The sequence below is a fragment of the Drosophila obscura genome, unplaced genomic scaffold, assembly GCF_018151105.1.
Source record: "Drosophila obscura isolate BZ-5 IFL unplaced genomic scaffold, ASM1815110v1 contig_179, whole genome shotgun sequence".
Taxonomy (NCBI): domain Eukaryota; kingdom Metazoa; phylum Arthropoda; class Insecta; order Diptera; family Drosophilidae; genus Drosophila; species Drosophila obscura.
Window position 1 is genome coordinate 3,259,453 of NW_024542766.1, and position 13,099 is coordinate 3,272,551.

General features: G+C 39.7%; 1 protein-coding gene across 1 annotated transcript; it reads right to left on the minus strand.

Moving 5' to 3' along the window:
• Window positions 1-8,151: 8,151 nt before the first annotated feature.
• Window positions 8,152-9,050, minus strand: LOC111078225 (trypsin). The gene has a single exon (XM_022372801.2). The coding sequence runs from the start codon at window positions 9,016-9,018 to the stop codon at window positions 8,239-8,241; it is 780 nt and encodes a 259-aa protein (XP_022228493.2). The 5' UTR covers window positions 9,019-9,050; the 3' UTR covers window positions 8,152-8,238.
• Between the last annotated feature and the right edge of the window lie 4,049 nt (window positions 9,051-13,099).

Sequence of the window (13,099 nt, forward strand, 5' to 3'; positions counted from 1 at the left end):
AGAGCCTGAGGTAGAGTCAAAGCCCTCCCACAGGTACCTTTACTCATTTGTAGCATGTAGAATGTTGAGTAGCTTTCTTTATGCATATGTAGAGGAGTACAGTAGAACTTGGCTAAGGCAAAACATCGATGAATATAGAGTAAATAAAATATTAAACAATTTTTCCATTGGATATTCAGAATTGGAATCTGTTTGCAACCAAAATCGCTTTACTTTAGTTTGCCTTCAGCAGCCAAGTGCTCACATAGCCACAGGTCATAAAGCAATGGCTTGAATGGATAGAAATTATGCAATATATATTTTACTCATTTTAAATAAAAATTTGGTAGAAGTTTTTCTCATTTTTATAGCTGAATGATTTCTCAATTGAAGTTTTTCGTATGGAAGAAATATTCTTGAAGAAAATATGGTTAGCCACTGTACAGTGTACACATACATATGTATTTATGTGAAGATGCTGTGTGCTGACTGAAAGTGTGCCATGCAATTATGATAACATGTGTGCCGTGCCGTGCCCTTGCCCCCCGTCTGGTGGGGGGCATACCAGACTCCAGACATGCTATGTTCTCCACGCTCTGGGCCTGCCACACACAAAACGAGTTAATAGTTTTTTACGCAAAATGTTCACAACAGGCAGCTGCCTTGTTTCAGGTTTTTGTGGCATGTTGCAGCTTCTGCTGCTGCTGTTGGTGAAAGTGCATTTGCTACAGAGGCTCTTTTAAAGTTTCGTATGTTTTTTTTTTTTTGCTCACTATATTTTGTGTGGCAGCAGCATATTTAGTAGTGGCAAAAGGGCAGAGGAAGTGCCAGAGTGGAAGGAACAGCAGCAGTTCGTACTGCAATGTGGCATAGTTTTATTTGACAGCTGCGGCGACGGTTATGCTGGCTGGAATGGAACAGCTCTATTAAGTGAGCTTCTGGTTCTCTGTGGGACACATTTCTATTATTGAAATATATTGTATGTCACTTAAAAATCATCTTTTTCGCCGCTAGATAAAATAGAATTCCTGTATAAACAAATACTTACTTAAAAGCTCAAAAAACATCTAAAAAAAATTTCAACTTCCAAAACTTGTCCCCCTAATTTAAGTTACATCAAAAACCCATTTAAATTATCACAAAACAAAAACAAGCAAACGACCGTTAAAAATTTGTGTAAGCCTTAAAGAGCACACAAAAAAAAAAAATTAGCCCCCCAAACGATTCGCAAACATCACGAACCATTGACCCCAATCATACCCCCACATTCCCCTACACTTGTTCACTTCGCCGCCTTATAGGATGACCCCTCCCGAACGTCCCCTTCAGACCGATGGAAAAGTAAAAAAATTCGACCAAAAAGTTGTTGCAAAAAGAGAAGAAAGAGAGGAAAACTTCTGTGTGGAAACATTTTCCCATTCAATGTTCCATTCCGTTTGAAACCGAGACACAATTCCAAGGCGTTTTTACAGCCACTTGTTGTTTGGTTTATGGAGGAGGAGGAGGCCGCAGCGGCAGTTAGAGGGGGGCCACAAAACACATGTAGACCACGCCTACAACGACAGGAAAATGTATGTCAGGCCCAAAAAAAGAAAAACGTCTGCCGATAAGAAAAACCCCAAAGAAAGTGACAAAAAATTATACAAAAATAAATTACATTTTCTACTAAAATAAAAATGCAAAAAATAAAGCAAGAAAAGTGCACGAAATATTGTGCAAAAAAAAGGCAAGAAATATGCCAAAAAAGAGACCAAGAAAATTGCAATGAGCATTATGCCTACGAGTACCTCCAACAAATTATTGTGCCAAAAAACGAGAGAACAGAACAACAGAAACTGTTGAAAAAAAGTTTTTAAGTACAGAATTTATAGCCGGCGATTTGTTGTCTGGCTTTGCCTCCATTTTCCCCCTGCTGCAGCAGTTCCACTTACTTCCACTTGAACTTAATGTTTGAGCAAAATCAATATGAGAACCGGGCCTGGGAAAAGCGCATAATGACACTCAACCCCCTTCCCGCCCACCGCTGTGTGCATTTTAGAAAATATGAAAAGTCAACGAAAGTTTATGGCAAATGAGTAATGAGTGGCTGCTGCAATGGCTGTAATGTGGGTTGACTCTTTGCGGCCGGAGGGGAATATCCCCACATCCCCATTCTCGATCCACGCTCGAAGGCAAAAAACCAAAATCCGAAACCGAAAGCAATGGCTTGTTGGACACAAATGACTTTTGAAAACAATTTTTTTTTTGTGTTACTCTTTACAACGGGCATTTATGGAAGTTCAGTGGATAAAGACGGTTCGAAAGATGTAAGTGGAAATGTTTAGTTTTTGTATGAAATATTTTTGCATAATTATGGTAGATATAAATGGGAATTTCTTCTGTAAAAAACGATTCTAGAGCAAATCCCAATCGGTTTTCATTGCACAAATAGTTTCAAACACACATTTCCAATCGCAAAAACACAATTCTGGACCACAATCCGCACCGCATACTCTTCTCTCATGCCCACTCGAGAGGGTTTTGTGATACAACAAAAATTATGAAATGATTTTGCGTGGCATGCAACATACTCGTGTTCGTACTCGTACTCGTACTTGCAGCAGGCACTTAAACATGTTGTAGCCTGCAGACTGCCATTGCGGATTCCCTCTACTCGTTTTTGTTAATTACATAAATAGTTGTTGCTTGTGCACTTTAAAAGTTTGACAAGCACTTGAACCAAAGTTTTTTCTGTGTGTGTATGCCGCTTGACATTTAAATGCATGTGCGTGTGTGTGTGTGTGTGTGTGTGTGTGTGTGTGGCATGAATTAATTAATTAAATTCGAGATGATGGGCTGAGGCCTAATTGGCAGTAGGGGAGGAGTTCAAGGGATTCAGAGTTCATTCAATATGCAGTATTTACCCCGCGATCAACTTAATTCCATTCCGATTCCGCGTTTGCCAGTGAAAATTCGTGGGCTTCAGTCCCATATCAACGCTAGCTCTTGACTTAATTGATTTAAATATGATTGATGACGTACCCCACACATTACAAAAAAAATGAAGTACAAATATATATGTATATAATAATGCATGGAGAGACGGAGTGTTTCAAGAGGGTTCATTGGTCGATTCCTGAAAGTTTAAAGAAAGGTTCTGAAGGAGATATTTAAGTAAAATATTGATTGATTGATTCCATGCTCTAATGTGGTAGAAAAATATTTAATATATCTGTATGTAAAGTATTTAATTTCAGTATTTAATTGGCCATCAAAAGGGGGGCTGCCATTCTCCCTTTCTGTTTGGCATAATAATGCATGAAATATGAAATAATCAATAAAACGAATTGAACTGAAACACAGTTGAAAGTTGAAAGGTCAATCGTTTATATCGGATTAAGTTATTATACATTTGTGCTAATTGAAAGATAAAATAAAATATTTTTAATAAAGTTATTGACTGAAATTGCGAGTACTTATTGTTGATCAATGGATCGAATGAATTTTGAGCCGATTAAAGCTATGGAAAAGTTTCGTGTATAAAAAAAAGGAAGGTATTTTTAACTAGCTAATTTGTTTTACTTTTTAGATTTTGGTAGTTTTTAATTTTTTATTTATTTTAAATAAATTTTTTTAAATTATTGAAGTTTTTAAAAATGTGTGTTTTTTTTAATTTTAATAAGTTGACAGGTATTAAAATTTTTTTACATTTAACAGAGCTACAAATTTTTGGATCAACATTAATTGCTCTAAATTGATGTCCTTATTGACACCCAGAGACAGAGACAGATCTCTTGAGTAGCTCTCGAACATACTGAATACTTTTCAATTCACCCAACACAGCTTCCACACACACTCAACTGCAGTGAGCTGAAACAGTTCCTCAGTGGAGCTGCCACTCCGAAACGACGCGTCGGCGAATGGTGGACGCGGACATAAATTATTTTTTTATTATGCAGAATAAGACTGAGACCGGAGACCGGAGACCGGGAGAAATGATGGAAATCAGTAAGTGATTTTGATGCTCGTGCCCTGAGGTTGAATTTTTATGCGACTAAACCCCAAGAAAAAGTCTGACACTTTGAATGGTCCTGTGCTCCTGGCCACGCACGTAAACGTAAATCGGGTTGTGTGTGGAGTCTTAGGGTTTCGGGTGTAATAAACCTAAAGCAACGGGCGGTGTGTGGTGGAGTTTAAAAATTGTTGATTACATTTGAATCCCACTCATAACTGTCAGAAAGTTGCTCAGCGGCATCCCAGCAAACAGCTTCAGCTGTCTGGGAGTCTGGGATCTGCTCCTGGCACTCCCTTCCACTCGCATCGCCAGTGCGCATACATGGCGGATGTGTAATATGTGGGATTCCTCCTGATGCTCCGGAATGAACGGTCGCTCGGTCGGCTGTCATTATGTCATAAACATATGAGAATGCGAGAATGTTTATACTTAAAATGTGCTCATAATATGGGAGCTGCTGCTGCCTGTCAGTGGTCCGTCCTTTTTACGCTAGAGGCCAGCGGCGGGATCCATGGACCTGCCACCTGTCCGACAGTTCGAGGCTTTTGTTTCGACTCCATTATCATCTCAGCTTCAATTTAAATGCATCATCATCGTGGCGCTGATGTGCCAGGCAAAAAGTTCATCATAAGAGGAGCATATTTATATTGGAGGGCGCCATTCCCGTACTTAATTTCGCTTCAGTTGCAATCGAATTTCACGTGCAGACTGAAATTCAATTAAGTTTCGTATCTGTCGAGGGGCTTATATGGGAATTAAAAGTTTATAAAATTCTAAGAGCATTTTGAAAATATTCAGTGTCTGGCAGTCTAAAGATATTTTTTGTGTGATAATTAATCGAAGAGATAATGATTTTAAGTCCAGATATATATATTATATAAAGCTCTGAAATTATTTAATATTTTAAATAAATCGCAAGTATCTTTCCTGCATTTTCTCTCTTAAATTTAAAAATCTGCAAGGTAAAAAATACACCAAAAACTATCGTCTACAAAAACCTCTCTTTTATTGATTTTGAGCTAAAATTTTTGTTAAATCTGTGGAGGAATAAAACAAAATCAATCTACGGATTCTATTGGCACACAAATATGGCACTCACAATTCTCTATTTTCCCTTTACAATATCTTTTTGAGAACACCCTACCTCAGATACATTCATGCCCGTTTTCATCCTTTTATTTGGTAGAACTTTAGTTACTGTGTGGCCGCCTCTCTGAGTGGCCGACTGCTGTTTGGTGGGCGGTGGATGGGATGCTGTGGTTGCGCCAATATTGCGCAAAATGTTGTAATTAAAATTGTTATCTTTTGAAAGTGAAGCACTTGCCACATGCAACATGCACACACACACACACACATATACGATGCATGCATACATACATATATGAATGTGCACCTGAAAGAATGTATTGGTTGGGGAAAACGGAAATCCATGCCACACAGGACGATAGCGATTTGTGCTATGCCCCCACGCGTCTGGCATATAATTTTGCACCTGCCAGAATGACGATGACGAGATGATGGGTGGAGGCGAAACGAAATGAGACGAGGATCGTGTACACTGCCGGGTATTCATGGCTAACCATAGACCATGGCCGAAAGCCCACTCTCTTTTGCTCTTCTCGTGCTGCTGCTTCTGCTGCTGCTGCTGTTAGATATTTTTGGAATATTTGTGTGTTAGTGGCAGTTGTTAGGAGCAGCAAAAGGCTAGCCAAAGTGAAATAAAAAATCCATCAAATATGAGATTGAAAACGAGGTCCAACGAAAGTGTGTTTTTGGCAAAAATATCTTGTATATTTCAACAATTTATTGCCACCATTTGAAGGGATTCATATTCGATCAGAATGCAGTTAGTGTAGTTATAGAATGTTAATTAACATATTTTAAGTAGTCATTCGGTAGATAATCATTACATAGAAACCTAATGCATTTAGTTAATATTAAAATTTGTGTTAAATATTGATGGATGTAATGAACAGATATTGTGTAAAATATAGGAAAATTTTATAATGTTCACCTTACCGCATGGAAAGCATTTCTTCACTCAAAAATAAAATTATCAGCATGGGTTCATATTTTCCACTTGAAAACCATTTTTGGGGTTTCTTCTGGCTGAAATAAAATCAATTTTATTTATTATTATTTATTATTATTTATTATTATTATTATTTATTATTTATTATTATTTATTATCAATTTTATATTTTAAGCTTTAAATGAAGTTAGCTCCATAAATCATCATTTATCAATTAAGAAGTGACTGCAAGTATGGAAATATTTGTATTTTTAAACTTAATTGATTAAATCTCAAAATATACAACATCTTTTCATCCTACGAGTATTTAATATACGTATATTTTCTGTGACATTCCTTCGAGTATATTTTAAACAAATTGCCAGCAAAAAACGAGTTCTTAAACAACTCGTCGCCACACAGCCTGATGTCAATCTTTAGCTGCTTATCTAAGACTTTCCATCGGAACATGCCAGCTACATGACAGGCAACAGGAGGAGCACAGACTACAAACAGGAGCAGCAACTAGGAGCGCTCGTCTATAACTTGCTCATTTATTAAGTGCTAATAGACTTGGGCATATGGCTCCTGTCTGTGGCTGCCCCCCCTCCCACAAGAGACAGACACACACACGCAAAACAAGCCACTCAAAGGCGACAGACAGCCCCAAAAATATGCAAAGAATTGTCGACAGAAGACAGAGGTAGAGAACCAGCTCTCTGTGAGTGCGAGTGTGAGTGCACGAACGGACAGCAGTTACCAAAATTCGGGTTTTGTCTGTTAAGAAATTCGTGCAAGTCTGCTGTCTGCTGCTTGCCCAACATATTACTCACTGGATACTTAGGGCCAACGTTATTCTACACATGAAAAAATTGAATAACAAAATTATCAAACAAACAAAAACATGAACTAAAATTATTATAAAATATAAGACAATAAATATAGAACCTAAAAACAATCACAAAAAAGTGTAAGGCATTTTATTCTTAGCATATATCAAAATAAAAGGGTGCACATTAATATTAAACAAACTTAAAAAATTAATTTACTAACAATTTACTTTATATTTAAAATAACATTTAAAATAATAAAAAATAAAAATATCCCAAGGATATCCAAAACATGTCTCCTTGTTTCATTTAAATTTGTTGTATTTTATTTTATACTTACAGGAAATATCTAATCTGATAGCCCCAAAGCAATTGTTTTTAGGCCCCAATCAATTGCACACATTTTAGCCATTTTCTTTTTCGAGTGTACTCTTGTTATGGTGGGTGGGGGGAGGTCTTATCCCTGCTTCAAAGTTGAAGTTCGAGTTTGGTTTTCGAGGAGTTTTGCCGCATATGTAAAACTTTTAGCAAACATGACAACACTGACACACAGACACACACACAAGCGAGAACCGAAAACCGAATAATATCGCATGCCATAAATTACACTTAAGTATTTAACAGCTTTATAGAAAACAACCAACAGTTACGCCCCCCCCCGTCCGCTTCGCACAAAAAGCCGAGCAATAAAATACCAGTTAAGGCGGGATAGTAGACAAAATGGGCGGCAACACGAGGATTTTCCTCCTGTGTGTGTCGCTGTCGCAGTCGCAGTCGCAGTCGAAGGCTAAATGTTATCTAATATCTAAAAACATTTTTAATCAAAATTCCAGCCAAAGACCGAGAATGGTGGAAGTTTTCCCAAAAGCAGAGTTCTGTGTTTTTTTGGGTGCGGCTAAGTACGTGACGACAGTGTCTGCAAGCAAAGTTGGGAAGCAACAAGGAGCGATCGAGGGTCGTTTGAATAAACTCTGGGATTAAGCTAAATCAATCTTATGGAAATATTTTCCAAAGATTTCCGGACTTTCTATATGATGGCAAAAGTTGTGCATTATGCATGAGGAAAGCTTCTGGTGAAAGCAAAGCAAAGGCTATTGGAAGTTTGGGGCGGGCTCTAAAAGATTTTAGGCAAGAACATTTTAAAAGGGGAAAACCATCAAAATATTAAAATAAAAATAGCAAATTCAAAACAAATAAAAATTTTTATAGCAAAAAAATAATTTACCAAATAGCAAACAAAAAAAAAAAAAAAAGTTTTTTCGTTATTATAAAATAATTTTTTTAATAAAAACTTCAAAAAAACCCACACCGATTAAAGAATACTCAACAAAATAGAATTTGTTTAAAATTTTTGTTTTAATATAATATCAAAAAATATTACGTTCCTTCCCTTCCTTCATTTCAAAATCATTTACTCAATCGATTTACAACTCATCGGCGGTCTGCAGGATCCAGTCCTTAAGAGGTGCGACATCAGCATAGACACCGGGATAACCGGTCCAGGCACAGCCATTGCCCCAAGAGACGATACCCACAAGCTCGCCGTTGGCCACCAATGGACCACCGGAATCACCCTGGCAGGCATCCTTCTTCTCGCCAGCAGCACACACCATCGTGTCGAGGATCGAGTCGCCGTAGCTGTAGCTATCGGAAGCGCAATCCTGCTTCTGCAGAATATCAACACCGACTTCCATCAGGCTGTCGGGAGAGGAGCACACGAGGAAGCAAGTGGTGCCCCAGCCAGTGACGACAGCGGGAGTACCAGAGCTGGGAGTGGTGCCAGCGAGCGGCACGTAACGCACCTTGGTGGTCTGGCGCACGGGAGAGGATAGCTTGATGACAGCCACATCGTTGACCATCAGCTTGCTGTTGTAGCCCTCGTGGTACTTGAAGGCCTTCACGCTGACGACCTCACCGCCACTGCTGCGAGAGGTGGATCCCAGACGGACCTGCATCTCGGAGGCGGCGTACGACTGCATGCAATGGGCAGCGGTGACAACGGTGTCCTGGTTGATCAGACTGCCGCCGCAGAAGTGGGAGCCCTTGGCGGACGTCTGAATGGACACCTGCCACGGATGGCTCTCGATGGAGGTGGACTCGCCATTGACAATCCGTCCGAAGGGGAAATCAATGTCGGGACGGCCCTGGCAGCAGCCAGCACCCAAGGCGATCACCGCCACAACACACAGTAACAAACGATTCATGGTCTCAACGTTCACTGAACCTCACACCATTGAATTTCCCCACATTTATATAGGCAGCCATCGATGGGGGACCTTATCGACTGACCATCGAGTGACCATGCGATTGAGCTCCTGCCGTAAATCAGCAAGTAAATCAGGCTGCCTCTATCTGGCATTCTCTGACGCTCTTTCGATGTCTGTTGATTAGATCTGTTGACACTCGGTGGCTGCCATAAACGCGTGCCGCCCCACTATCTCTAGACAATCTTAAGATGGTAAATCTATTCTCGTGGTCTCTCCGTTGACACAAGACAATACAATCGCAGGAATCGAATTGATAGGCCAGGCATTTTGGGAAAATCTGAAGATTATGATTCATTCTATTTTTGGCGAATGTTAAATTCCATTTGTGATTGTTCTATTGTTGATAATAAAATACACAGAAATCCCCAGAAATGTTAGCAATATTCTTGTTTTGTTTAATATTTTTGTGAATACTTATTTAAAATATTTTGTTTGATTTTATAAAAATGTTTAGTATTTTTCAAAAATTTTGAAGTCATTTCTGTTAGTATTATTCGGATTTTTGAGAATATGCATATTTTCTATTTTGTGGTAGTTTTTTTTGTTAATAATTTTAGTATTTTTTTTTTCAAAATATTTTTTGTATTTTTTTATATTTTTGAGTATTTTTTTTGTAGCATGCAAAATCGCATTTTACTATTTTTGTGGAAATTTGAAAGCAACAAAACGCCTTCACTATAATTTCCGAAACCATAAATCGTTCTCGTAGAGCCTGCACATAAACCAACGCCCAATAAACCCCCACAAAGCACCCACATTGACCTCTAAGCCATAACCTTATGTGCCTTTGGTTATCTGTGGTCGATCTTGAAACTTCAAAACGCATTCCACATCGTCAGAGACAGCAGAGACAGCTGCAATCTGTTGAACCCGACAGCAGCAGTAGCAGAAGCAGTCAGAGTCACAAAAGAACCGCGAACAGCATAAAGCTTAATCTTATCACAGAAGACACTGTCTCTAAAGCCAAGTGAGTAACTAACTTACAAGGAAGTCCCTCCAGCCGCTCTGGGGTTCACTGACAAGACAAACGAGGAGGAGAGTCGCGCGTAGTCGAGCGGTTGAGTGAACAGAGAGAGTTGACCAGCCACCAGCCACGAGGCATGAGGCAAAAAGTTAACATGACCATGAATTCGAGAGCTGCCAAAGTTCATTTTTAATTTAGAGAACACACACACACACACACACACACACATACACGTGCGCCTGGGAATCCAAAGAAACGCACTACCGAGGAGAACAATCTATTAAACCCGCAGCAGAAAAGCAGTAGCAGCATCGCACAGGATTCGGATTCGCTCATCATGTTCTGGGGGGGGGGGGGCTGTAGCCCCAAAAAGTTGTTGATATCTATTACCAAAGATTTGAAGTAGTTTCGCCGGCATCTGAAACTCACTTAACTTTCCGTGGGGTGGGAGTGGGGGAAAGCCAGAGGAGTAGCAGCAGCTGAAGCAGCAGTAGAGCAGGATATGTTGTGGCAAAGTCTTAAAGACAGTTGCCAGTTGAATGGAACTCTGCAACTGCGGCACTGGGCAACTGCTGAAGATGCTTCTCCATGCTGCTCCATGCTGCTTGGGGACTCTGACTTGACTCTCTCCCCCACCCACCCACACGAATGACATGACAGTTGGTTATGCTCCTGCTCCTGCTCCAGCTGCTGCTGCTGTTGCTGCTGCTGTTGGGGCCACAAGGCACGTAGCCTTCGTGCAGTTAAGATTTGGATTTCCTTCGCTGAGCATATCAAAGGATATGCTCCATCCACACACAAACACAAGACACACTCACACACAAAAAAAAAAGAAACCAACACACAACAAGCTGAGAAAATACTACAAAACACTTATCTGGGTGACAAATAGAAAAGCAGGCGGGAAGCAGGAGCGGCGGCTGGCCGCTACTGGCTGGTGGGTGCCGAGCCAACATTGAAAGAAAAATGTCTGTGAGTAGATTAAAAAAAAAAAAAAAAAAAAAAAGAAAGAAAAAGAAAAACTAAAGAAAAGAAAAGGAAACGAGACGAGCAACTGGAAAATGGAGCAACACAAAGAAGGAAAATGGCTCACGTTGTCGTTATAATAAAGGCACGACAGGGGAGCACTAGTGGCAGGACAGGAACAGTGGCACCGGCACCGGCACACAGGGAAAAGTGGTTCAAATATTGCTGATAGTTTCAACTCAGATAATGGATAATCTACCGAAAGTCATTGCATAAAAGAATTGAATCCATTAGTAGTATTATTAAATATAATAAACAATTCAATTTGACTTACAGCAGCGCCCCTCGGTCGGTTAAGCGAAACTCTGTAATCATTGCACTTTAACGTCATAAAACTCACCCTATGCGGCTAAGCTACTCTGTGAGAGTGAGAAAGTACACAAGATCTAAGAACTTTCACATTCGAAAACGTTTAAGATATTGTTGAATCTCTTTTTTCTGCTCTTAAACCACAGTAACCCACACTCTTTCGAGTTAGTGGCATGGCCTGGCCGTGTGGCATGGTCATGGTTGCTCATATGTGTGCCGTTTCGCCCGTTGTCTTAGCCTCTCGACCGCCTAGACAACCTGCGGGCGTCCCCTGTCCTCCTGCTCCTTCTTCTAGACTCTGCTCCTCTCCCAATCTCCGCCCCCAGCCGTCTGTTGTAGCCATTTCTGTTTTTAGTATTTATTTTTCCACATCGTACGAATATGTGTGTGTGTGCTTCTCTGGCTGCTGTTGTTGTTGCTGTTGCTGTTGTTATTGTTGTTAATATTCGCAAGGCGACTTTATCTTAACAAGATCGGAGCCAAGGACTCGTGACTATATGTTTTGTGTTTGTGTATTTGTGCGTGTGTGTGCCAGCGCCTGGTGTGTGTGTGGGATGCGTCCTGCCATTTCCTATGTCATTTAAAATCATTTTGCAAGTTTTTGAGCTGACTTTGAGTTTGTCTTTCCACTCACTCGAGTCTTTTCCTGTCCTCGTTCTCATCCTTTTTATGCAACACAGACACACACACACAAGCACACAACATACAGATGCATAAACACAGATACAGAAAGTGTATTTGTTTTTTTATATCCTGGAAACGAGTGTAGGTATTTTGTTTTGGCCCTCAAAGGCGTAAGACACAAACTATATTTTTTTTTCTGTTGTTTGTTTAGCTTTAGCTTCTTTTTCCACTGCAAATTATAGAAATTAAAATTGGTTCTAAATCGGATAACAACTAGAAAAATGATCTAATAAAAATATACTATTTCTTCCTTTGTTAACACTAATACAAAATTATTATAAAATATATTTAAATAACTTTATGATTGTCAAACAAATTCGAATGACTAAAAAGTATAATTCCAGGGTATCTACCAGTTCGTCACACCTAACCGCTGCTAGCCTTTGCTTTTCTTGTAAATCCCGTGTGTGTCTGTTTGTTTGTAGGTTTTTTTTTTCTCTGTCTTCAAATGTTCACTTCATGTACACGGATTTGTTTCGTTATCGTTTGTCGGGCGTGTCTGAGGAAGGGACAGCGACGCAAAGGAGGACGAGGAGGACTGAGACTTTGAGAGAAAAACCAATGTCAATTGCTTGTAGAGAAAAGGGATACACAATCAGGGGGCTTTAGTTAGTGCTACTAAGCCCCAAAGAACTGCCCCTCTTTGATCCGATACGATTCCGATCTAAGTGGATTCGTTTATTGCCAAAGGCCTAGATGAGAGAAAGAGAGAGAGAGAGATGGAGAGTGCTGCTTTAGATGGTTAGATGGTCGGTAAGAGCATTAAAAAGTTAAACCCTCTGTTAGTTTTTTTTTCCCCCATTACTCATTTCATTTTATGGTCCCGTTCCCTCTCACACTTTTGTGTGTCCAAATTAACTTTACCTTTTTGTCGAGTTATGGCTAAATAATGGCAGAATGACCCACTCATAAACCACTCTCTGAAAAATCTACTAAATCATAAAAAAGAGATGAGAATATGCACAAAAAAAAAATAATATATGAACAAAAAGGCGAAACAAAAGCCGTGCCCATTCCCATTCCCCTTGGCTATTT